At 43.1% G+C, this 27,649-nt stretch overlaps 1 protein-coding gene across 2 annotated transcripts in view; it reads right to left on the bottom strand.

Moving 5' to 3' along the window:
• Window positions 1-27,649, bottom strand: part of FLI1 (Fli-1 proto-oncogene, ETS transcription factor) — a 144,911-nt gene that overhangs the window by 47,123 nt on the left and 70,139 nt on the right. For both annotated transcript variants that reach the window (XM_077457850.1, XM_077457851.1), the window contains exons 3-5: window positions 21,260-21,408; window positions 16,271-16,474; window positions 4,340-4,408 (exon numbers count right to left, since the gene is read on the bottom strand). In XM_077457850.1, coding sequence (XP_077313976.1) covers window positions 4,340-4,408; window positions 16,271-16,474; window positions 21,260-21,408 — 422 coding nt within the window. The remainder of the gene's footprint in view (window positions 1-4,339; window positions 4,409-16,270; window positions 16,475-21,259; window positions 21,409-27,649) is intronic.

Raw genomic sequence — 27,649 nt, 5'->3', positions numbered from 1 at the left:
CCGTCGGAGTTTAGTGTGATTGTGTGTGGCCAAGTCCGCTCAGCCGAAAAGTCCGTCAGAACTCTGTCGGAACTCCGGCAGAACTCCGACGGAACTCCTTCGGAAGTCTGTCGGACATAAGTCTTCTCGTGTGTACGGGGCTTTAGAGACACTTCGTTCCCAAGTGTCTCCAGTGCCCCCACACCTCTGGAACTAATTATGCTCGTAATCCAAGGTACTCCTGTATTACTTGTTACAATCTTTGTTTCTAGTTGTTTGCTAGGGTAGAAGATACATTTCTTCTCCCTCTACTGCAAAGGTGGACACGGCAGAGCCATCCAAGTATTATGGAAATAGAAGTTCCTGTATGGCCGTCTACTACTACTGTGTTTTGCCCTCTTTCAGCAGTTGTCCTTTCCTTCTCAATGACCTTCCTGGGAAGGGTAACTGTACGGTATGTGTATAAAGAAAGTCCATCTCTTGCTTCCAGTTTTAAATGTTGCAGATTTTCCTAATTATGATAACTTGTTATTCTTTACATAAAACTCATATTTTACAATTTAATAAAAGTTTTTTTTTTTTTTTTTTTTTTTTTTTAAAGGCACATTTGAAGGTGCTGTTGTTTCCTCAGCCAAGCTAATGTCATTAAAGCAGTTCTGTGTTCCCCTGGGGAATCAACAGAGCTCTGTATAGCTCCACAGAACCAGACATCTTGTGATGTCACTGTGCCTTCCCCCCAGCCACAAGTCTGTGCTCCCCTCCAGGGAAGCATGTTACCTCTACAAACAAAGCTGCAGTGTCGGACCGCACTGATCCATCAAAGATGGCATCACACTATGCATGCAGTAATTACAAAATATGCTGTAAACCCAGCTTTCAACTGTATGTAAACTGTCGCAGGCGAAGTTCCAGCTTTACAAACCTAAAGGGGAAGTCCATGTAAATAAAATAAAAAACTTTAGTTTTCATGGACAAAAATGACTGCCTGGGACCTGTACACTATTTTCCCAAAATCACCTGCAAAGCAAAAATCTGGTTGACAGTGCTGGGAAGTGTTTAGTTGAGAGGTGTATGTTAAACTTATGAAAACCAAAGTTGAATTTCCCCCTCTTGGACACTTGTTTTCTTTAAACACCTTAACTGAGCAGGACTTTATCTAAAATTGGAATGTGAGGAGTGCATGATTACTGTGGGCTCCCTGTGAATCCTCTTCCCCAGTATTCTTCTTTTTTTTTTAACCCAATAAATATTTCCTGCAGTCTTCTTGCCTGTCTGATAATATCAGTAGTTCATTTTTTTCCTCCAATGAGACTGGGAGGCAGGCAATCATTCGGGACTGAGTGGCACTCACATAAGTGATATTTGTGTGGTGTGTTAAGAAACCCATTGATCTTGAATGGGCCTTAATCCAACTAAAAGTATTTACATATTTTGTGTTGGGATGCATTACAATGCATGCGTGCTGCAGCACAATACGTTTTAAAAAAAATGGCACCACAGCACACTGCACTGCAGTACACACATTGGCATGTGTTTGCAATAATCTGCAGTGAATTTGGATGGTAAATGTGATTCCCCCCCCCCCCCCCATATAACTGCCACTTTAATACATGGGTCATGGTATGGTCCTGATATACAATTCACTTGATTGCCATACATCAACCACCGCTATTTTCCAGGCAGTTGAGATATTGCTCAATTGCAAGCAAGTGAATTTCTGCAAAGTGTGGAGTCCAGAGTCCAATAGGGAGCAGTTCCATTGAAGTTTTTTTTTTTTTTTTTACCTGAGTGAGTTTGTGGATGTGTCACCAGAAGCACATATAATGTGGCAATGTGCCACTTAAAGTGTTATTAAGCCCAGGCTAGTAAAACTCTCATTGCATGTTCTATACCAGAGTCTGCATATGCACAAAACCACTAAAGTGTTAGCTCTGTGTAGAGTGAAATATACCTGGTTGATCCTGCCTTCAGCTCTCCCTCCCACTGTAGTCCATGCTGCAGCCTTAGATTATGTGGACCAGTGTTTGTCTACTGTGCATGCTCCAGTTTCAGTTCCCTTCTAAGCTCTTCATGTCCTCCTTCTTATCTGTGCAGCCCACATGAGTTTAGAGTCACACATGTGGGTGTATACACAGTAGTAAATGACATTCCCCTCCCTCTTCCTCACCATGTCCTCCTATTGCTAAACACAATGGGGACAGGTATACTATGATTATTGATTGCATTCACTAAGAAACTCGGAAAAGTGCTTAGTTTTAAAACCTATAACAAATATATTAAATATATCATATGTGCTAATACCAGTAAAGTAAAAAAAAAAAAAAAAGAAAAAAAGAGCCTGGGATGCAGAGGCCATCTGAACAAAATGAAAGCTAGGGTCAATCATTTTTGACTCCAACTACACCATATTAAAGCGGTGTTCCAGACCTCCCCCTCCAAAAATGAAAAGTCAGCAGTTACTCATACTGTAGCTGCTGACTTTTAATATTAGAACACTTACCCGTCTTGGAATCCAGTGATGTCGGCACCGCAGCTGATGTTTCCATCGGCTGTCGGGTGCTGCTGCCGCCATTGCCAGTAGGGGAACCCGGCCGTGAAGCCTTGGGGCTTCACGGGCCGGCCCCGATTGCGCATGTACCAAGTGCGCTGTGCTCTTAATGGCCTGGCAAGCGGAGAAGGTGGAGGAGGGGGTCGAACTTTTGATGTACATCATCATGGCGAGGTCCGAACAGGTACCGCTCCCCCTAAAAGGTGGCACCAGAGGGGGGCGGGAAATCAGATAAGCTTAAGTTCCACTTATAGACCTTCCGCCATGTACTATAAATCAAATGATTAAATTGGTTGTACAAGCTGAAGGTTTTTTGCCATGGTTTTTACTGAAAAAACCTTCAGTGTGCACTAGGGGTGCAACGGATCGTCACCGATCCGTGATCCGAATGGGTCACCCTGCTCGGATCGGCACATGCCGCGATCCGCGGAGCGCTCCGCGGTCTCGGCCTTAGGAAAGGTCGTGGCTTCGGCCTAGCTCCGAAGCGGCGGCCATCTTTCTACACCCAGGCTGTTTACACTGTGATCGCTCTGACGGATGACACCGGTGTATGTATGTATATGTGTGTGTGTGTGTATATATATATATATATATATATATATATATATATATATATATATATATATATATATATATATATATAATTTATTAATTTTTTTAGCGAAGACCCTTCAGAATAAAATGGTGGTTGTTGCAATATTTTATGTCACGCGATAGTTGCGCAGCAGTTTTTCAAACACAATTTTTTGGGGGGGAAAAAATATACTTCATTGAATTTTAAAAAAGGAAACGCTAATGTTAGCCCAATTTTTTTGTATATTGTGAAAGATGATGTTACGCCAAGTAAATAGATGCCTAACATGTTACGGTTTAAAATTGCGCAAACTTGTGGAATGGCGACAAACTACGGTACTTAAAAATATGGACAATCAACATCAGGCTTGATGGATGATAGATTAAGGTGATTGGATCAAGGTGTCTGGGCTAACTGCATGGGTATACACTTCAGGCGTGTATTTCCTAACACTCATTAAAACTGAAGCGGTGGATTAGAGAAGCTATGAAATGTCTCTGTTACAGAACAAGTCCAGTTGAATGTGACTACTTCTAGATATACTATGACCTGGAGAAATGAGAAACAGACCTATACAAAGAATGCTGAGCCAGTCTCTTCCGTTTCTGCAGTAGAGGAGCTTAGACACTGTCACCCGCACAGTCACACATTACTACTATACACTCATATGACTCCGACATATTCTGCAGTGCTGTACAGAGAACACTGAGCCCAGTCTCTGTACCAAAGGAGCTTATACTCTAATGCCCCTCCACAGTCACACAACATTATTTATAATACATTTACAACATACGTGGCTTTGACATATTCTACAGTGCTGTACAGAGAACTGTACTGACACTCATTAAAACTGCAAAATTGGTTTGGTTAAGCTATGAATCGTCATCAACATTACAGAACACATCTAACTAAATGTGACTAACTACTACTAGGTATACCCAGGGCTTTTTTTCAGCTGGAACTTGGTGGAACTCCATTCCACCACTTCTGGCTCAGGCTCTCTGCCTACCACTATCACCTGTTAACACTGAAGTAACCTACAGAGGAGGTACTAGGGAGTTTTGTGAGCGGTCATGATTTCCTGCACCGATTTTATCTGAGAAAAAAAGCCCTGGGCATACCATATACAGAATCGCTCGTCTGACATGACCCACAAACGGTTGGTAAATTTGAAGAAGATGCCAAGTACTCCTTTCCAAAATAAAACACAGAAAATTCAAGATAATAAATGTACTGACCTTCTTTGGGGGTCCCTCTCGACGATTGCTCTGTGTGTGGAGGTGCAGTGTACGCTAGTGAAGAGCTGCCTGGAAGAAGAAAGTTATAGTATCAGTATAACCTAGATGATTGGATAGAAACATGTTTTCACTAGATACAAAGTATATCCTGCTTTTAAGGCTTAATAATTAATAAAAATAACTCCCAGATGCACTTATTGTAAGAAAATTGGGCTAACTTAACTGTTGTCTTATTTTTTTTATTCAAAAAAGTGAATTTTTTCCAAAAAAAGTGCACTTGTAAGACTGCTGCGCAAATACGGTGTTAAAAAAAAAGTATTGCAACAACCGCCATTTTATTCTCTAGGGTGTTAGGAAAAAAAACTATATATATAATGTTTGGGGGTTCTAAGTAATTTTCTAGCAAAAAAAACTGTTTTAAACTTATAAACACCAAAATCTCAAAACGAGGCTAGTCTTTAACCTCATGCCAACCAGCCGCCGCAGTTGTGCTGCGGCAGCATGGTTCAGCTGCGTAAATTGCCGTTATGTTACGTCGGTAAAATAAATGGCCACTAGGGCTCCCGCGTTCGCTCGGGGCACACGGAGAAACGGCAGCTGTGTGTGTAAGCACACAGTTGCACACAGTTGCCGGTTCTCTGAGCAGGGAATTGTCAGATCGTCTGTCCATACAGAGTATGCACAGCGATCTGTTAGTTTCCCTGCTTAGTCCCATCCCCCCTTCAGTTAGAACACAAAATAGGGTACACATTAAAAAACAATTGATAAAAATTTCATAAATCTATCCCCTATTATGTAGACGCTATAACTTTTGCGCAAACCAATCAATAACGCGATATTTTTGGTAAAAAAAAAATAAAAAATGTAGAAGAATACGTATTGGCCTAAACTGAGGAAAAACAATGTTTTTTTTTATATATATTTTTGGGGGATATTTATTATAGCAAAAAGTAAAAAAAAAAAGTTTTTTTCAAAATTGTGGCTCTTTTTTTCTTTATAGCACAAAAAATATAAACCGCAGAGGTTATCAAATACCACCAAAAGAAAGCACTGGACTAAAACAATTAAAATGTTTTTTAAAAAGTTCCTGTATCCATTGCCTTCTCTGCCCCTGTCAGCTCAGAAGTCAGCATTATGACATTCTGTAATCCCAAAAATGGTTAAAGTCATTGTAAAATGATGTAGTCCATTTTGTAAAAAAACATTATTTAATGTGCAGTGTGTCTCCTTGTGTAACTTTATTGTGGAAAATACTTTATTTACAGAGCCGCTGGGTGCTCTTGGATTACATGCTCACGTGACCCGCCAGAGCTCTTCCTTTCTGCTCTGAGCACTACAGAGGAAAGGGCTGCTGGTGTCAGTCAGGAGAAGAGGAGAAGATCTCCGGTGGGTCACGTGAGTGCCCAGCAGCACTGTAAATAAAGTATTGTTCACAGTAAAATTACAAAAGGAGGCACGGATTACTTGTTTTTACAAGGACTTTAACTAGGGCCTATTTTCGGGGTAGGGTTTATAATGCAGCCATCCCTGAAAATCACGCTATGTCTTATTTTTGGGTTGGGGCTTATTTTTGGGGAAACTGGGTATGTTCAGATTGGCAACCCAGAGCATCCAGCCAGATTTCACTTTCTGAATTCAGATTGCTACAAGATGGTTTTGATTGGCTGCTCGGGGACCATACTTTGCATCTGACACGGTCTTATACAATAAGTCTGTTTGTGATACAATGAATTATTGTGTTACGCAGGTACTAAAGTGTATGTTTAATTTAAAAAAGGACTTTTTGGGTGTATGTCTGGGCAAAACAAAAACAACAAAAAATATGCAGTACATCCATGTAATATATGCAAATTCCCAAGTGTTTTATTCATGTAACAAGAGCCAGCAAGCACAACACTCAGCTTTTAAAAGATTAGTTCACCTTTAGGATAAAGTTACATCTTACACCCATATTTAGGGTGTAACATGCTCCTATACCTCCCTCCTCCAGCACTCCCTGCACTGTGAGAGCAGGCTGGGGATCTTCTCCCCACTGCTACTGCCACTTTTTGAAAACTGTTAGGCTCTGCCAACACAACCATGTCATTTATTTACAGTTTCCTGTGAATGAATGAACTACCAGTACCGTTGTCTGCCACGGTAGAAGGCTTGTAGTTCTCAATATACTGCTTGGGCGCTGGTAGTTGCTCTTGTATTAAATTGTTTCTTCCTGCAATTCAGTAACTGCTCGTATGGGAGGTACGGACAGACAGCTCATTAAGAGTCTGCAGAAGCAGTAGCCTGGCATTGCAACTAGACATAAGCAATTAGTTTTGGTCCAAATATAAATTCTGACAAATTTTTGGTTATTCGGAGATTCATATGTTTCCGAAGTATTCATTGAAATTCGTTTTGATTATTCGTTTTCTAACAAATTCCAAATTTTTGGAAAGATTAGAACTTGAATCAGTCAAAAAATTATCAATCGATTCAAACTCTGTGTAAAAAAAAATATTTCTCCCTTCCTAGACCAATTTTCAGCTTTCAGCACTCTTGCAATTTCAATGACAATTGCGCGATCATGCAACGCTGTACCCCAATTAAATTTTTATCATTTTGTTCACACAAATAGAGCTTTCTTTTGGTGGTATTTATTCATGACTCTCTTTTTTTATTTTTTGCGATATAAGCAGAAAAGAGCAGAAATTTGGAAAAAAAAAAACAATATTTTCTTTCTATTTTAAAAGAAATCCAATAAAATCTAATTTTGTCATAAATTTAAGCCATAATGTATTCTGTTAAATGTTTTTGGTAAAAAAAAATTCAGTTAAGTGTATAATTAGTTTGTGTGATTACGGACATATGTACGCAAATGATCATGTACAGATGTGCGCAGGTGATCACAGACATATGTGTGCAGGTAATCATGGGGACAAGGTGCTTTGGGGTGGGGGAGCCGCAGGGCCCCCCTTCCCCAAAGCACCCCCCATGTTGAGGGCACGCGGCCTGGTATGGCTCAGGAGGGGGGCGCTCGCTCATCCCCATCCCCTTTCCTGACCGGCCGGGTTGCATGCTCGGATAAGGGTCTTATATGGACCTTGGGGGGGGGGGGGGCCACGGCGTTTTTCCAGTGTAGGATTTCCCCTTTAAGTACATACCAGGTGACGGGGCTAGCGACTTGTCAATCTTGGAAACATTGACCTCCTGCGCTAGTCCCGGCTACCTGGAGCCGCATTCAAAATGAACGGACTTTTCCCCATGTGCGGGAAAGTCTGTTCATTTCAAAAGACTAGCACACGCACGGCCGGATTGTCCACCAGACTCGCAGTCCGGCGGACAATTTTTGAGTCAAAACTACTTTTGGGAAAAAAAAGTCCACCAGAGCCCACACACCGGTGGATTGCCAAGTCCGCTGGATAGTTTGATCGTGTGTACGCGGCATTAGACACACTTTTACAAGCTTCCAGTGTTTTTTCTGCCAAAACACTGCTGCCATTTGGAGTTATTTTAGGAGAGTTTGCAAAACGTCCAGTGTGCATGAGGCCTAATTGTGTGTGAGAGTACTAGCAATTATGTCATTATATACAGTATTGTGACATCCCATATTATTGCTACAAGTTTTTTTTTTTTCTTTTTATGAAATTTTCAGTACTTTCTTTCTGTGGTGGTGGAAAGGAAATGAGAATTTACACTGTCCCTGAGATCTGAGATGCTGAAAGAATTGGGAGCTACTGATGACAGATTGCTTACTGGAAAATGAAGGCCTCATGCACACAGGGCATTTTTACAGCTGCTTTTAGCAGCCTCAGACTTTTTTTTTTGCAGCTTAACCACTTGACCACTGGGCACTTAAACACCCTTAATAACCAGACCAATTTTCAGCTTTCGGTGCTCTCACATTTTGAATGACAATTACTCAGTCATGCAACACTGGACCTATATGAAATTATTGTCCTTTTTTTCACACAAATAGAGCTTTCTTTTGGTGGTATTTAATCACCGCTTGGTTTTTAATTTTTTGTGCTATAAAAGAAAAAAGACCGAAAATTCTGTAAAAAAATGAATTTTTCTTCGTTTTTGTTATAAAATTTAGCAGATTCGTAATTTTTCTTCATAAATTTTGGCCAAAATTTATACCACTACATATCTTTGGTAAAAATAAGTACAAATTGGTGGATATTATTTGGTCTTTGTGAAAGTTATAGAGTCCACATGCTATGGTGCCAATATCTGAAAATTGATCACACCTGAAGTACTGACGGACTATTTCAATTCTTGAGACCCTAACATGCCAGAAAAGTACAAATATCCCCCAAATGATCCCTTTTTGGAAAGAAGACATTCCAAGGTACTTAGTAAGAGGCATGATGAGTTTTTGGAAGTTGTCATTTTTTCCCACAATTCTTTGCAAAATCAAGATTTTTTTTTACTTTTTTTTTTTTCACAAAATTGTCATATTATCAGTTTATTTCTCACACACAGCATATGCATACCACAAATTACACCACAAAACACATTCTGCTATTACTCCCGAGTACGGCGATACCACATGTGTGAGACTTTTACACAGTGTAGCCACATACAGAGGCCCAACATGCAGGGAGCGCCATCAGGCGTTCTGGAGCATCCAGGCCAATTCTGACATTTCTCTCCTACATGTAAAAATCATAATTTATTTGCTAGAAAATTACATAGAATCATATGTTTTTTTAGCAAACACCCTGGAGAATACAATGGTGGTTGTTGCAACTTTTTATCTCGCACGGTATTTGCACAGCAATTTTTCGAATGCTTTTTTTTGGAAAAAAAAACAATTCTGTGCTTTTAAAAAAAAAAAAAAACACTTTAAAGTTAGCTCAATTTTTGTATAATGTGAAAGATGAAGTTACGCCGAGTAAATAGATACCTAACATGTCACTCTTCAAAATTGCACACGCTCGTGGAATGGCGCCAAACGTCACTACTTAAAAATCCCCATAGGCGACGCTTTAAATTTTTTTTACTGGTTACATGTTTTGAGTTACAGAGGAGGTCTAGGGCTAGAATTATTGCTCTCGCTCTAACGTTCGCAGCGATACCTCACATGTGTGGTTTGAACACCGTTTTCATATGTGGGCAGGACTTACATATGCGTTCACTTCTGCATGCGAGCACATGGGGATAGGGACGCTTTAAAAAAAAAAAAATGTTTTCTTATTGTTCATTTGACTTTATTTATTTTAGTTTGACATTTTTTTCCCCAAAAATAACTTTTTTGATCACTTTTATTCCTATTACAAGGAATGTAAACATCCCTTGTAATAGGACTATGGCATGACAGGTCCTCTTTACAGTGAGATATGGGGTCAATAAGACCCCACATCTCACCTCTAAGCTGGATAGCCTGAAATAAAAAATAAAAAAGATTCTGGCTTTGATCGTATTGGCGAGTCGGTAGAAGCACCAGAGGGCGGCGGGGGTGTCTATGGCTGGGTATTGCAGGGTATCTCCGGGTATGGCTGGGTATCTTCAGGTATGGCAATTTATGGCAGGGTATTTCAGAGTATTGGCAGGGTATTGCAGAGTATTGGCTGGAATTGTACTGCAGAGTATTGGCGGGTACTGCAGAGTATTGGCGGGTACTGCAGAGTATTGGCGGGTACTGCCGAGTATTGGCGGGTACTGCCGAGTATTGGCGGGTATTGCCGAGTATTGGCGGGTATTGCAGAGTATTGGCAGGGAATTGAGGGGTTACATTTCGGTGAGCAGCAATGTGGGCACTGCAGATGCAGCCCACAGTGCTGCTGACACCGATCTCTTCTCCCTCCGCTGTACCGATCGGTACAGAGAGGGGGAGGGAGGAACTGGCGTCATAACATGACGCCGGTTTGTTTACAAGTGATCACTCCGTCATTTGGAGCGATCACGTGGTAAACGGCCGCGATGAGTGGCCGTTTACCGTGATCCATGATGCTCCGGTCCTGTGGACCCGGCGGTCACGGATGCTCTCGAGTGCGCGCCCCAAGGGGCACGCAAGAGCGGAATTCTGGGAGGACGTCATATGACGGCCTCCCAGAGTTAAACAACCGCCCTGTAGCCGTCATTCGGCTATGGGCCGGTTGTTAAGTGGTTAAAAACGCTGCACCATGTTATTCTGTGGCTTCATGCACACACAGGCTTTTAGGAGCTGTAAGTGGCATAGGCGTTGTCCAGCTGCAAAAAAAAAAAAAAAAACAGGACCAGCACTTTTTGAGGCGCGGTATTAGAGCTGTAAAAACACCTGATGCTAGTAAATGCTCTCTGGCCCCACCCCATGTCTTTATAAGTAATGGTACACGGCGGACCTAGTATTACACCAGGAAAGAGCATTGAGAGATCATCGGAGGAAGAACAGAGGAAGAAGACCCGGCAGAAGAACCAGATAGGCATGGAAGACATCAGCGGAGAGAGAGGAGAAGAACTGGAGAGGGGGAGAAGACATTAGCGGAGGAGGGAAAATAACTGGAGGATAAAGACATTGCAGGAGGGAGAATAAATCAGAAGAGATGCCGGAGCTGCCCTAATAAATTACTTTAAAAAACTGTGTACTGTTTTCATTCTTGACACTTTTATTTTTTGGGTGAATGGGTAGGGGTACCATGTACCCCATACTCTTTCACATAGGGTGGGGGCCTGGGATCTGGGGGCTTCCAGATTCCGATGAGCCCTCCGCCTGCAGACCCCAGCAACCACCGGCCAGGGTTGTCGGTGAAGAGGCCCTTGTCCCCACCAACTGGGACAAAGTGCTTTTGGGTGCGGGGGGCTCTGTGCAATGGTTTGCACCATTGCTCTGGGCAATGGTTTTGTATTTTGTATTTTTCCCACACTGTACCGATATAGTCCACCTGCTCCCTTGCCTCTGGTGAGTTCTGGTTGGGGTCCAGACTCCCAAACCTCTATATTCCATTTAGTTTCGAATGATGGTACAAATGTTTACATTTTTTATTCACTAAATAATATATTCTGAGGCCACCCATTTTTTTCTAGAACAGGAAGTGCCTAAACATGGACCTTCTTGACAGCAGTGTTAATTTTGATGTCAAATTTCAATTTAGTAATGCACACTGGATGTTTTTACAGCTGCTGTTTTTGGCTTCGGGTGTTTTGTTTTTTTCTGCAACCAGTAAACTCCCCAGCATGTTATCCTATGTGCCCATGCACACATTGGCTGTTATCAACTGTTTTTGGCTGGAGCGTTTTCTGCCTGAAAAAAAAAAAACAGAACTAGTGGGTTTTAAGAGTTTTCTAAGCTGTAAAAACACTCTGGTAATAGCTTAAAAATGCTAAAAAAAAACACTGAAAACACGACTATTCTGTGTTTATCAGTGTTTTTGAGCCATAAGGTTTTGTGAGAATATAGTTTTGCTAAAAGACGCTACAGCAAAAAAATGCTGCAAAACTCATTCTACAGCTACAGCTTTCTACAGCTAATGGTACTGCTGTTTTTATAACATCCAGTGTGCATGAGGCCTTGGTCATAGTCTTTTTGACTAAAATGCCATTTTATTTTTATTTTTATTTTAGCCATCCAAATTGTTTTAGTTTTTTAGTCATCTAAAACCTAAAGTACATATTGGCAGGCTAAAATCGAATGGGGTTAGTTAAATTTTAATGAATTAACCATTTCTTTAAAATTGCCAAATTCATTATATACTACTGGAGTAAAATATAACGTTATTTTTTATGGTATTAAGGGTTGAACATGCACTACAGACACAATTTTTTTCTAACAGACAGACACAGATTTAGCTGTTGTAATATATAAAGTTTTTATAAATAAAACCCAAGTTTCATAAACAAACCAAAATATTGCTTTTTGACAAACAGAAGTGCCACTTTAAATATAAAAAAAAAAAAAAAAAAATGTAAACTCTATTGGCTGTAATGCCATTGCACATATTACCTGAATATATTAAGAAGAAAAAATAAAGAATGCCTTTTTCTTAATTTATTTTTCCTTTAGTAGCTTAGTAGATGCCCCTACTTATTCTTATGTCACTGGAAAAAGTAAGGAGGGAATCCCTGATGCCGCACATCCACGGGGTTGTGTGATGGTGAAATAGACCACCTCATCCTGGGCTCCTGCCAGGCCACTCCCCCAATGTGTTTTGCTCCGCCCCCTGAAGCTTAGTCATGGGGATGGAGATCCCATGCGTGTGGGGGAGTCATTTTTATGTAATAGAGGAGTGTTAATTTCAATGTCAAATTTCAATTTATTTTTAGTGGCATTTTAGTTATCTGCTCCCCCTGAAAGGTGGCAAATGTGGCAGCGGAGAAAGGGGGAAGCAAACTAGCAGAGCTTCCCCTTTTTTGGTGGAGCTCCACTTTAACGTGTAAAAACTTTGATAAGATTGCAATGATTTGTAATGGTTCCCTGAAAAAAAAAAAAAAAACGCCTGCTAATTGTGAGGTTATAAGTGCCCTGCTACTAATGCCTGGAACATTCACAGATGACATACGGGTAGTTTATTTTGATGAAGGAAACAGGTCTATTTGTGGACTTCTATGTCGCAAAGCTATATTATTATATCTAATCTTCAGAGAAAAACAAAGGCAACAAATATAGGCAAGGTCCTGCTATACATCTGCAGAGCTGGCTAGCTTGCAAAAGGGTTAATCTGCGCACATAGTACTAGCAGTCCTGGCTGCCACTGTTCTATGACCCCAGTGTAACTCAGGTCAGAGGTCGGGAGCGATTGTGCAGTATAGGAGATTGGTCAGATTGGTGGCACATGGGATGCAGATGTGTGCTGTGTCCCGGGGAAATAGGAGGCGGATACAGAGGTTTCCTGTTCTCCTTGTGTGGGACAGCAAAGTGCAGTCTGAGCTATGTACAAAGAGCAGAGGTGGAGCACACGTAGAACCAGAAAGGTGCTGACAATTATCACTGCCTGGATAGAATGAACAGACCCTTCCTAGGTGTGCACCAACCCCCACACCCCCCTGTTCATTGGCACAGCTATGTCCACTACTATGTGGTAGAAATAATATGCATGTGCGCTTTGTACCATCCAACATGTTTACATTTTCTCCAAGTAGTCCTAGGTAAGGACCTAGGTACTGTGCTACTTTGACACAGCCTAAGATTCCCACCACAGGGCCTTGGTGAATAGTTCCTTGCTCTGGAAGCACTTACTCCCCATAAGAATGCAAAGTGTATGCTTCCCAAACCATTTTTTTAGCACTTGGCATAGTGATCATAAGGACCAACCAATTAGCTAGTGCCGCCTTTGGGCTGCCTGAAGAGATTCTGTGCTGTTTGAACTGCCTTTTCGAAGGTTACTGAAACCCAAGAAAAATAATATAATATAGTGCAGCCTAGCAGTCCTGGTAGCTGCATTTGTTTTATTTTTCCAGGGTTAGGTACATTTGCTGCAAGGACAGAAAAAAAATAATGTCCACCCTTAAAGAAATCCAGCGTCCTTGTAAGTAATATTGAGTGGGTCCCCCTTTTGTAGGCCAAACTAGCCCTTTTTGCTGCCAAAACAGCCCTGACCTGTCAATGTGTGGATGCTGCTAGACCTGAAGGTATGCTGTGGTATCTGGCATCAAGCTGTCAGTGACATCAGTAACCATTCCTTTTAAGTCCTGTAAGTTGCGAGGTGAGGCTTCAATGGATAAGACTTGTTTTTCCAGCACATAACATTCATAAATATGGCATGACCAAGGGTTTCCAGCAGAGCATTGCCCAAAGCATCACACTTCCCCCCCACCGGCTCGCCTTCTTCCCTTACTGCATCCTGGTGCCATATGATGAAAAAGAAAGCATGAATCATTAGACAAGGCCATCACCTTCTTTCATTGCTCTGTGGTCCAGTTATGATGCTCATGTGCCCATTGTAAGTACTTTTTGCTGTGGACATGGGTCAGCATGGACACCCCGAGTAGTCTGTGGCTTTACAGCCCCATACACGACAAACTGCATTGCCAATTTTTTTCTGCTTTCAACACAATAACTTCATGGACAACATGTTTTCTTGCTGCCTACTATATCCCATCTACTTTCAGATGCAATTGCAACAAGATAATCACTTAACCTGTCAGCAGTTATTAAGTTATGGCTAATTGGTGTATTTCTTCTGTGAACAACACTTCATTGCCTCTCTATGTAATGGAGATGAAGAGAATGCAATTCAAATAAAAAGAGCCGCCTAGGTTGACAGTGCTGCTCCTCCATAGATACAATACAGTGAGTGAGCATTGTTACCCCAAAACAGGAAATGTATTGTGGCAGAGTCACTGAGAAAATAAAGGATAGAAGCCTAAAAATAGAAAACAAATGCAGCTTTTACATATAAGGACTGATCAGCTGCAATATATTATATTTTATGGATTTAGATAAATGTTAAATCGCTGGTACCCAAAGGAAATCGCAGCCATTTAGCAGTTATTGTGCGGCACTTAGAACGCCTGAAGACAGGGCTTAATTTGCTAAAACTGGATAGTGCAAAATCTGGTACAGCTGTGCATGGTAGCCAATCGGCTTTTAACCGGACCGGTTTGCTGGCTTAAGACCAGACCACTTTTTGCGATTCTGCTCTGCGTCGCTTTAACTGACAATTGCGCGGTCGTGCGATGTGGCTCCTAAAGAAAATTGACGTCCTTTTTTCCCACAAAGAGAACTTTCTTTTGGTGGTATTTGATCACCCCTGCGGTTTTAAATTTTTGCACTATAAACAAAAAAAGAGCGCCAATTTTGAAAAAAAAACATAATTTTTTACTTTTTGCTATAATAAATATCCCCCAAAAATATATATATAAAAAAAATAGTTTCCTCAGTTTAGGCTGATACGTATTTTTCTACATATTTTTGGTAAAAAAAAAAAACATTTTTGGGGCCATTGTTATTTATACAGAAATCAGTGCTATACAAATGCACTGATTCCTGTGTAAATGACACTGGCAGTGAAGGGGTTAACCAGGGGGTGGCAGTGTAGGGGTTAAGTGTGTCCTAGGGGCGTTTTACTAACTGTGGGGGGCGTGGCTGTGTGTTAGTGAACACTGATCTCTGCTCCAATCACAGGGACCAGAGATCAGTGTCGCTTGTTGCTAGGCAGAACGGGGACATGCTGTTTACTTCCGCATCTCCCCGTTCAGCCTCCCCGCAAGACGTTCACGGATATCCCCACGGCGATTGAGTCCGCGGGACCCGTGACCGGATTTACGGGAGTCCCCACTGGCACATGCACGCAATCACACGGCGGCAATTTCAAATGGACGTACCTGTACGCCAATTTGCCTGCCCATGCCATTCTGACGACCATACATTGTGGTGCGCCGGTCGGGAAGTGGTTAAGGTTTGACAAAAAAGAAAATGGAAGCCAATTGATTTCTTTGAAAAGCTGCACCAAATTTTGCACCCTCCAATTTTAGTATATCAACCCTACTGTGTATTCTAGTATTTTAAAGTTGGAGCACAAATGTGGAAGCATTGATTGGTAAAGGGGCTGGTAAGTGCTGTAACCTCTAGCAGTCTTCTGAAGCATATTTCAAGTTTCCCAACAACTCTTACAGCATGTCTTCTGCCTGACCGTTTTCCGTAGAATCAAACTCACTAAATATTATACGCGCCCCTTTGGTGATGTTGGGGCCACCCTTGAGCCCCCTCATATATAATGCATTGACCAACATTGCTTTATTACACCTGTTTTTTGTTTTTTTTTTCAAATTGCTCTTTACATTTAATGCTTTGGTTCCACTTTTAACATGAAGGACAAGGGGCTGTAACAGACTGGAGTGCTATGGAATATAAAAAAATGGTTCCCCCTATAAATGCGAGGTGGGTCTCCCTGCCTACTACTGATGGATTACAAGTTGGACCCATTATGGTAGAGTGGTTACTGTAACCTGAATATCTTGACCTGGACACTTCCAATGCTGAAGAGCTGGAAGAAGCTGCTTGGTGAATCTGACGATGAACATGGTGACACTCACTTTCCCTGAGGTAGCTGAGATGAGAAAGTAGAACCTCCGTATTGTAAAGAGATGTGGTGCGTAGGAAATCTTCCTTTGTCATTTTGCAGAGATCCTTTCCTTCTAAGTTCTGGAAGAGGGACGAGTCAATGTCTATCAGTCCATATTCCTTAATGGCCCATTCCAGCCACTGCCGTACGTGATCCTGACTCCACAACATGGGATCTGTATAGGGAAAAGCAGAGCCACTTAATGATTTTGTAATCAAAAACAGGATATAGCTCACAAATGGAACTATTTCAGCAATAACTGATACATGAGATCTGAATGTGTTATCTCGCCAACATTTTTACACATTTTGGATAGCGTTGGGAAGGGTAAAGCCGGGTAAACTTGGATTGAAATTTGGCCGGTTCAGCCGGGACTGGCTAAATCTTGATCCATGTACGGGCAGGCTGGTTGAACAGAAGTCGATCTACCAATTGACTTCTGTACAACCAGCCTGTTGGAAAACTTCCTATAGCCAACGGTGCTAATCAGTATATTCTGACAGTAGGGAAGTCTCCTTGCTGTCAGAATACAATAGCTCAGCGGGAGCGATTCCATCATTCATCTCAAGTGTTTGCATGGAGGAATGTTTGTTTTTTGTTTTTTCTGTTTAAATTTGCTAGTTGAAGGCAAAAAACAAAAAAAAATCATGTATGGCTGCTTTAGAACCTCCTAAGTGGTTTTATTTATTTAAAACTTACACTGAGGAAAAATTACACTGGTGCCAGACTGAAGATTCTTGGAGATGCATACAGGCCACAATAATGCAGAATCTAAAGCACTGGTTGCTCATATAACCCGCAAGGACTGCCATAGTCTTGTATATACCATGAAGACACAAGCAAAATCACAATTGTTAAAAAAAAAAAAAAAACACATATGGCACCTTACAGTTTAGCATATAGTGTAAATAATGCTAAACACTTGAAATGAGTCTATTTTAGAAGCATGGAGCACTAGAAGCCAACACATTTCAAGAGTCATGCTTTCCCTTCATCAGGACTAATTGCTATTCTATCTTAAAAAACATCAGTTAGTGTTTCAACTGCACAATGCATTACACTTTAAGAAACCTCCTCTTTTTGGCAGCCTGCATGTATAAATGAGATCATAAATTATTATCTGCCTCCATATTGGGGAAATCCTCAACCATTTCCTGTCCTGCTGATACAAAAAAAATGGCCTGACAGTGCTACAGACAGGAATAATCCTTACACTTTAGGCCAAGAAAAAAAAATTAGATGGAGCTTTAAAGTGACACTAAACAGTATCCTTATTCTCCAAAAATAATCCATACACATCCACTATTTGTCATTGTAATCTATTTTTTTTGCCTCCTTGAGCTCCCAAACTTCTCCTTTCCTCCTTGCTTCAGTTTGCAGGTAAGTTGCAGACATGTGCACTGCTCTATGCACACTACAAATCCCATAGTCCCTAGCCCATCTTGGGAACAAGCAAGAGAGGCTGGTTATATTACTACGTACAGTGGGACCATAGAGAACGAATATAGCCATCCTCTAACAGGAAGTTGGATCACAGCAGCAAAACAAAGGAATTTGGAGGAGGCAATAAAAGGTACAATTCTGAGTTAAGAATACATACTAAAATATAATTTAGAACAGTGGCTAAGTAGTTAGCACTTCTGCCTAGCAGCACTAGGGTCATTGGTTTGAATCCCAACCCATGGCACTACCTGTCTGGAGTTCTCCCTGTGCCTGCGTAGGTTTCCTCCCACACTACAAAGACATGCTGGTAGGTTAGTCGGCTCCTGTCTAAATTGTCCTTAGCATGTGTATGTATGAATGTACAGAACCTTTAGATTGTAAGCTCCTTGAGGGCAGGGACTGATGTGAATGTACAACAAAAATATGTAAAGCGCTGCGTAAATTGAGAGTTAAAGTGGTTGTAAACCCTTACAACACACTTTGACTTACAGGTAAGCCTGGATTAAGTATTACCTGTAGGTCCAAGAAATATCTCCTAAACCTATACGGTTTAGGAGATATTTGCCTGAATACTGGCACCGTACTGGCACATGCGCCGTAGACAGTGGCGCGCAGGCGCACTGAGCGCGGCATTTTCAACGATGGAGCTGCCGCGCGTGTCAGCTCCCGTGCGCATGTGCGGGAGTGATGTCATCGCGGCTTTGCCGAATGACAGCGGCGGAGCTGCGAGACCCCACCGAGAAGATGGAATGCGCTGGACTACAGGGGACAGCGGTGACTTCGCTGGCTTCTGTGTCAGGTAAGTGACACATAATGGACTACTATGCGATGCTTTGTCTTTGCATGGAATCAAAGAGGAAGTAAACTCATCAATGTTTACTTCCTCTTTAAGTGTCATTTTGAGTAGCGACATTTAATTTTTTGCCTATTTTCCTGAAATTCATGTTCTATTTCTTTAACATTGCATGACTGTATATCCTGCTTCTGTAGGCATCTAAACCAGCTCTATCTTCAGGTTTCTTTGTAACAGATCTGCATTGCAATCCTTTATGTGGATGCAGAAAAAAAGAGTAGACAAATGCATGCACTAGACCTCATTTCATTCACGGCAAAAGCTTATAAAAAAAAAAAAAACAGGTCTGAGATTTACTCAGCATGTTGTGATGGCTGAGTGTCAGGCAGGAGAGCCACTGATGATTCCCCACCACCGCATCAAATATATTTTTTTATGTTAAGTGCAGCATGCTTAGTAATGTGTCAGTGTGACTCTTACTGGTATTTATTACTCCACCTGACCAATGCCTTCATCTGCTTTTTCCTCCAGAAAGATGGAGCCATCTTTCTTCAGGTATCCAAGGTCAATAGGAACTTCCTAGACTGAGATTAAAGCTCAGAGATGACACAATCATGGAAATCCTAGTGCCTACGCAGTTCATGGCTGTGCTCACAAATGTCTGACACAGATCAGCTGTGGCTGCAGTTTCTCACCTTGTGACTTGTTACAAAGTTACAAAGTACAAAGTTGTACAGTCTGATCAGTGGGAAGGGGGCTGAGGAAATGCCTCTTCCTGTCTGCAGCAGACTAATGCCATTTTCAAAAGAGAAAAGGTAGCGATTGTTTAAAAAAATTATACTGTTATGCCGCGTACACACGATCGGACTTTCTGGCAGACTTGTTCCGGCGGATTTCCCGACGGACTTTTGGCAGAGGTCCGACGGACTTTCCAAATGACTCCATTCATTTTGAACATGACTCCAGGTACGACGGGACTAGAGAAGGAAGTCAATCTCGCCGCTTTCATCGCCGAGATTGACACCTTGCGAGCCCCATCGCCTGGCATGGATTTTAAGGGTAACCCCCATGCCGAAAAATGGCGTGAGGGTCCCCTACCAGGCCAGGCCGCATTCCCTAAACATGGTGGTTACTTTGGGGAAGGGGGGCGTCCTGCGGCCACCCCACCCCAAAATGCCTTGTTCCCATGTTGATGAGGATAAGGGCCTCTTCCGACAACCCTGGCCATTGGTTGTAGGGGTCTGCGGGCAGGGGGCTTATCGGAATCCGGGAGCCCCCTTTAATAAGCGGGTCCCCGTATCCTGGCCCCACGCCCTATGTGAATGTATGGGGTACATCGTACCCCTACCCATTCACCTGGTGCACACTACACAGGTTTTTAAAGTAGTTTATTAGGCTGCTCCGGGGGTCTTCTTCCCACTTCTCTGCGCTTTTCGGTTCTTCTCACCGGGCTCCTCCGCTATCTTCTGCTATTTTGCCGCTCTTTTGCTAGTGGTAGCCCAGCTTTCTTCTTCGTCGTCATTGTCTTCTTCTCCTCCTTCCTTCTTCTGTTCTTCCGATGTTGACACCACGCTTTTTCCCGCTGTAATGCCGTGGACACGGTGCGCGCTTATACACTTATATAGGCATAAGGGGCGAGGGTCGCCGGGTGATTTCACCTGGTGACCCCACCCCTTATGACGCCACAGTCCCGGGGCATGCTGGGACCCTGACGTCATAAGGAGCGGGGTTCACCGTGTGACATCACCTGGTGACCCCGTCCCTTATGCCTATATAAGTCGCCTTGCACCGTGTCCACGGCATTACAGCGGGAGAGAGCATGGAAGGAGGAGAAGAAGACCCCAAAGCTGCCTAATAAACTACTTTTAAAAACCTGTGTAGTGTGTTTTTTTTTTTTATTGACACTTTTTCCCCCAGGTGAATGGGTAGGGGTACGATGTACCCCATACTCATTCACATAGGGTGGGGGCCCCCTTATTAAAAGGGGCTCCCGGATTCCGATAAGTCCCCCACCCGCAGACCCCGAAACCAATGGCCAGGGTTGTCAGGAAGAGGCCCTTGTCCTCATCAACATGGGGACCAGGTGCTTTGGGGTGGGAGGCCGCAGGGTGCCCCCTTCCCCAAAGCACCCACCCCCCATGTTGAGGGCATGTGGCCTGGTGCGGTTCCTTACCGGCCAGGCTGCATGCTCAGATAAGGGTCTGGTATGGATTTTGGGAGGCCCCCACGCTGTTTTTTCGTCATAGGGGGTTTCCCTTAAAATCCATACCAGACTGGGGCCTGATGTACAGTACCCTGTAGCCGAGAACCAGTGCGATAGGATTGCTCTGGAAACGTTCTCATGGGCAGGTGCTGTAGTTGCCGTTGTGTCGTAGTTGGTCCATCGGACCAGCATACAGATGAGCGGACTTCCCAACAGGAACTGGGTCCGGCGGACTTTCGGCGGGAAGATTTAAAACATGTTTTATTTCTAGGTCCGTCGGACAAAAAGTCCGCTGGTCCTCCGGACAAAGTCTGCCGAAAAGTCCTATCATGTGTACGCGGCATTACTCTATATTGTGATATTCAGGAATCGATTCATGCAGACTTGTATAGTTGCTGACAGGACCACTTTAATGTGTCAAAATTTCCATTGTCTTGATACATAAAAAAAAAAAAAAGCATTGAGATCATCTCAATGTATGCACATTCATACCTCGCATTACAATTTGAGTGAAGAATTACCTGCAGGCACAATGACCCTTCTTTCATTCGTTGTCATGTTTGGTGGAGGAGCACTCTTCTCATCCATGAAGGTGTTGTAAGCCATCCCATTATTCTCCGAACCAATGAGTTTGCTACATTTGTTGATGCTGCAATCCACAGGGGATTCCCTATAAAACAGAACAGGCTTAGATTTATGAGTTCAGCACAACGTTTGGTGATAACTACACACACAAAAGGGTTATTGACTTTTCCATGCTGTTGGTTTTAGATCTAATTAGATTATTAAAAATGGGGTTATCCCATACGTGGATTATATAGTTAGTCTGATTGAAAAAAGATGCAAGTTCACCTAGTTCAACCAATAAAAGGGGAAAAAAAATGTACAATCCTATACAGACAATCCCCTACCCACAAGTGATCCAGAGGAAGGCAAACAAAAAAAAATAGCAAAGCATGATCCAGTTTGCTCTAGCCGGGGAAAAATGTCCTTCCTGATCCCCCAAGAGGCAATCGGATATTCACTGGATCAACTTTTCCTATAAATGTTAGTGTCTAGTTATATTATGTACATTTAGGAAAGAATCCAGTCCTTGTTTTTTTAAAGCAACCTATTGAGCTGGCCTGGCCAAAACCGTCTCTTGAGGGAGTCTATTCCACATTTTCACTGTTCTTACTGTAAAGAAGCCTATCCGTATTTGGAGATTAAATCACTTTTCCTCCAGATGTAGAGACTGCCCACCTTGTCCTCTGTGATGACCTTAAAGTGAATAATTTAACACCAAGTTCACTATATAGACCCCTTATATATTTATACATGTTGATCATATCCCCCCCCCCCAAATCTTCTCTTCTTAAGATAGAATCAATTCAGTTCTTCTAATCTTTCCTCAAAGCTGAGCTCCTTCGTGTTCCTTATCAGTTTGGCAGCCCTTCTCTGCACTTTCTCCAATTCCCCCAATATCCTTTTTTGTGAACTGGTGCCCAAAACTGAACTGTATATTCCAGATGAGGTCTTACTAATGATTTCTACAGGGGTAAAATACAGTACCCATGAGGTACTGTAGGTAAAAGCAAGACTACCAAAGGCAGAGGCGTGATGGCACTTGTAGTTGCGCAACAGCTGGAGGGCCACAGGTTGAGCACCCATGGTAGCACCCATGGTCTATACCTCTCAATAAAGCAGAAGAAGGGCAACAACAAGAAAGGATTTTGCTGGCTTTGGAAACCACTGCTTGCCATTGCCTGCCATTAATAAGCTTATGATCCACCAGAATACCTAGATCCTTCTCCACCATTGACTCCCCAAGTTGCACTCCCCCTAGTATGTATGATGCATGCATATTCTTAGCGGGTTATATTCTTAGGGTATTCTATGCAGTCTATGAAGCAAGCAGGGTATAAAGTAGGACCTAGATAGCAATTTCGTTTAGATCACCTTGTCTCAGGATGAAATGACAGAGGCGACCTGGACAGGAATCACCTCCTGCCAGATATCCTTTGTCAGCTAAGGTATGTCAGAACGCCATTTACATTCAGTGGCGCAAAGCCTGTTGGTTGTGGTGTGGAGTAGATTTTTATAGCATGTAGAGACAAGTTTTGTATAAGAGGGATCTGCTCATAAACATTCAATCAGGGAAGGTTGGATATCTCTTACGAAGGCCAAACTGTGTGGTGGCAGTGTGACGTTTCTGTAAATATTGGAAATAAGCTTTGGGGGGAGACCGAAATCTCTTTGAAAATCTGCAAAGGAGTGAAACATGTTATCTAGGAAGACATGGGAGATTGATTTCACCCCCCCTTTAAACCAGAAGCCTACATCTGTTCTATGGAAAAATCCTTGCAGCCATGGGTTGCCCCACATTGGGGAATTAGGTGAGTACGTGGCTTGTGAGTCGGATGGCAATAGCTCAGAGAGTTTAAGGAGGCTGCCTCCAAAGCAGTGGCCTCATTGTTGGCTTCGGGATAGCACCACCAATGCGCATGTGCCAGTTACAAGGGCATATAACAGGTTTGAAGGCAAGGAAGTACCAGACCCTATTCCAAAACGGGTACATGCAAGGTGTTTTTTGTGATCCAAACCGTTCCTCTCCTCCAGATAAGGTTAGTGAGGATGGAGCCTATCTCTTTGAATTTGCCTTTAGAAATCTGGACAGTTGTGGAGGCAACATGGACTCTCGTGGGAAGGACATAAAGACTTTTGCTTTAGTGATATAGATTGGCGAATTACTCAAAATATAAGAAGCGTGTCAGAAAAATAATTTTAAAAATATTTATCCTACCTAGTAATGTTAAAGGAAGATTTGACCATATCTTCAGTGTGTTCCTTAATCTACCAATAAGAGGGTCCAGATACAGCATCCTATCTCCTCCTACATAAAAATGTATCAAAACCCCCAGATAATGAAAAGAGTGGATGATCTGTAGTGGGCATGCAGAGGGAACACTATAGAGGCTGTCTGGCCTATCATAAATAGGAGAGATTTGTCCCAGTTTACCTGGAAACCTGAGAAATGAACAAACCGCCAGATAGTATCAAGCAGGGCTGGGAGAGACGACGGGGGGTCCGCCAAATATATCAGCATGTCGTCTGCATAAAGGGATACCTTTTCTTCCAGACCCCCAAATGTCAATGCCACAATCGCTCCACTGGATCGTATCAGTGCCGCAAGGGTTCTATCGCCAGTGCGAACAGCAATGGCGACAGAGGACACCCCTGTCTGGTGCTTCTCCTTATTAGAAAGGGATTGGATATGGAAGCATTCACTTATTTACTAACTACTCTTAGTCTAGCCGTAGGCTTATGATGCAGTAGTTGTACCCATCTGATAAAGTCGAAGGCCTTATGACCATCCAGGGCCAAAACAGCCCGAGAGCCCATGTTAGTGAAAATCTTGCGCAGATTAATGGAAGTCAGTCGCCCTGGCATGAATCCAGTCTGATATGCTCCAATAAGAGTAGTGATGACTATTCAATCTCTGGACAAGCACTTTGGCTTAAATCTTCACATCTGAGTTTATTAGCGAAACCGATTAGCAAAGAAGGTGGTCCTTATGGGGCTTAGGGATAAGGACAATCGGTGCCTCTGACATGGAGGGCGGCAACTGTCTCATCTTTAGGGCAAAGTTATATAGCCGAAGCAAGTGTGGGATCAGTAATGCTCTAAGTTGCGTGTTACACTCTATGGGGAATCCATCTGGTCCCGACGTTTTATTTATGGCAAAGGACTGGATGACCCCCCCATTCCCTCAGTCATCAAAAGAGCATCAAGCAGTGAAGCCTGAGGATCCTGCAACTTTGGAAGTAAGATGTTAGATAGTCAACTAGTTCCACAATAGTGTAGTGAGCTCTAGAGGTGTATAACATGGAATAAAGCGTAACAAATGCCTCCATTATTTCTGTGTTTTGTGCAACTATGATTCCCTCCAAGTTCCTAATTCTCCGAATGTTGCATGGCTGATAGTCAGGTCTGGAAAGATATGCTAACAGGCAACTGTTCTTGAAAACGAACTCAAATAGCCGCTGATTCTGATACAGTAACTTTTTTTTGGATGCGTTCCAGGAGCACCAGATTCAATTCTCTAGCCCTGTGTCAGGAACCATGAAACAGACAGACAGAAGTACAATCGAATCACACTTGTTTGTTAAAAAAAAAAAAAAAAAAGGTAAATAGGAAAAAGCGTAGTCAAGCAACCCAGAGTCCAATAGCCAGATCGGGTAGTCAGCCAGTCCAAAGTTCATAAACCAGATCGGGTAATCAGCCAGTCCAGAAGTCAGGGACCCAGGGAGAGCAACTGCAAGCAAGATGGAAGCCAGGAGGGATGTAGTAAGCCAGTCTTGAAACAACAGCAGGAGATGGTTCCTAGTGATGTAACCAAACGTGAAGGCAAAGGAGAAATGAGCTGGAAGACTTTATATAGGCAGGCCAGACGAGCATCATCAGGAACAGCTGGTAACTGTGGAGAGAGAAGAGAGCTGGCAATTAGCAGACAGCTGAGCGGCCAGCCCAGAGGAGGAAGGGCTAAGCCAGCCCTGACAGTATCCCCCCCCCCCCCTCGGAGGGCAACTGGGCTTGAAGGGAAACTGTCTATGGAACTCGCGGAAGGAGGACAGGGGCATGTACGTCACAGGATGAAACCCAGGAGCGTTCCTCGTACCCCTTCCAATGCACCATGTACTGTATGCGCCCACGGAACCTACGGGAGTCAACAATGGATTGTACCTCATACTCCTCATGGTTCTCAACCTGAATAGGGTGAGGACGTGGCACTGAGGTGGTAAATCGGTTACAGACCAACGGTTTCAATAAGGAGACCTGAAACACATTTGAGATGCACATACTAGGAGGAAGTTCCAACGCGTAAGCTACTGGGTTAATCCTGTGAAGGATACGGAAAGGCCCAATGAACCGAGGTGCAAACTTCAGTGAGGGAACACGAAGCCGGAGGTTGCGAGATGACAGCCAGACCCTGTCTCCAACCTGGTAGGAAGGCGCTGGCAGGCGTCTGCGGTCAGCATGGAGTCTGTACCTATCATTAGCATGACGCAAAGCCTCCTGAACTTGTACCCAAGTGGAACGAAGACCACAGAGATGCTCCTCTAATGCAGGAATACTCTGCGGAACAAACGAGTCAGGCAACGTGGAAGGTTGGAAACCATAATTCGCCATAAATGGAGACATTCGGGAGGCAGAATTCAAGGCACTGTTATGAGCAAACTCTGCCCAAGGTAATAGGTCAGACCAGTTGTTTTGATGGTCAGAAATATAGCAACGTAGGAATTGCTCCAAGGACTGATTGGCTCATTCTGTGGCCCCATTAGACTGCGGGTGATAAGCAGAAGAGAACACAAGCTGGATTCCCAACTGTGCACAAAAGGCTCGCCAGAACCAGGAGACAAACTGACTGCCCCTATCCGAGACAATCACCTTGGGTAGCCCATGTAAGCGAAAGATCTCACGAGCAAAAATGGAAGCCAGTTCCTTAGAGGTGGGCAACTTCTTAAGTGGAATACAATGACACATCTTTGAGAACCGGTCAACCACCATAAGGATAACTGTGTTGCCTTGGGAGTTGGGCAATTCCACAATGAAATCCATAGACAGTTGAGTCCAGGGCCTCTCTCCATTGGGTATGGGTTGTAGGAGGCCCACTGGAAGGTGTCGTGGAGTCTTACTCTGAGCACACACAGACCAGGCAGCTACGAAAGCAGTAACATCAGCCCGGAGACTAGGCCACCAGAATTGTTGGGAGATGGCCCAAATGAGTTGATTCTTCCCAGGATGGCCAGCTGCCTTGGGAGAATGATAAGTCTGGAGCACTGCAGTACAGAGACTCTCTGAGACAAAGCAGCGGTCACAAGGTTTATCAGGAGGAGCATGGACCTGAGCAGAATTTTGTCACCCAAAGGAGAAGTAAGACTGGTGCGAACCGTATCTAAGATACGATCAGGAGGAATTGTAGGAACCGGAACCGACTCCGACTTGGAAGTGGAGGAAAATTGGCGTGACAAGGCATCAGCCCTTACATTCTTAGTACCGGGTAAGAATGAGACAATGTAATTAAAGCTCGACAGGAAAAGAGCCCATCGCGCCCTTCTGGGAGAGAGTCGCTTAACCTCAGACAAGAATGTAAGATTCTTATGGTCAGTAAGAATAAGAACGGGCACAGTGGTACCTTCAAGGAGATGTCTCCATTCTTTCAGGGCTAAAATGATCGCCAACAGCTCTCTGTCACCAATCTCATAATTGCACTCTGCAGGTGACAATTTCTTGGAAAAGTAGACACACGGAAGCATAGCGCTCTTAGAGTTAGGACGTTGAGACAGAAGCATCAACTTCTAGGATAAAAGGCAACGTAGGATCAGGATGTGCCAACACAGGAGCAGAAACAAAGGCAGCCTTGAGAGTCTCAAAGGCCTTAATGGACTCCGGAGACCAACTCTGTGGGTTACCGTCCTTTCTGGTCATATCAGTCAGAGGCTTGACTAGAGATGAGAAGTTACAAATAAACTTCCGATAGTAATTGGCAAAGCCCAGGAAACGCTGCAGAGGATGTAAACCCACGGGTCGACGCCACTGTAGGACTTGCCGAAAGTTTCTCTGGGTCCATTGAAAAACTAGCAGTGGAAATGACATAGCCGAGGAATGTAACCTGTTCAGGATGGAACTCGCACTTCTCCAGTTTACAATAGAGATTGTTCTCTCTTAGTTTCTGAAGTGCACGACAGACATCTGTGTAGTGGCTCTCCAGGGACTTGAAAAATATGAGGATATCATCGAGATAAACCACCACACACAACTGCAACAAATCTCGGAGGACATCGTTAATAAATTCCTGGAAAACTGCCGGGGCATTACAAAGGCCAAAAGGCATTACCAGGCATTCATAATGGCCTGTTCTGGTATTAAAC

The sequence above is a fragment of the Lithobates pipiens genome, unplaced genomic scaffold (assembly GCF_037356315.1).
Source record: "Lithobates pipiens isolate NorthernLeopardFrog02 unplaced genomic scaffold, aLitPip1_a1.2 Scaffold_27, whole genome shotgun sequence".
In the NCBI taxonomy this organism is placed as follows: domain Eukaryota; kingdom Metazoa; phylum Chordata; class Amphibia; order Anura; family Ranidae; genus Lithobates; species Lithobates pipiens.
The sequence above is the reverse complement of the archived record's forward strand: the minus strand, read 5'-3'. Positions and strand labels throughout refer to the sequence as shown.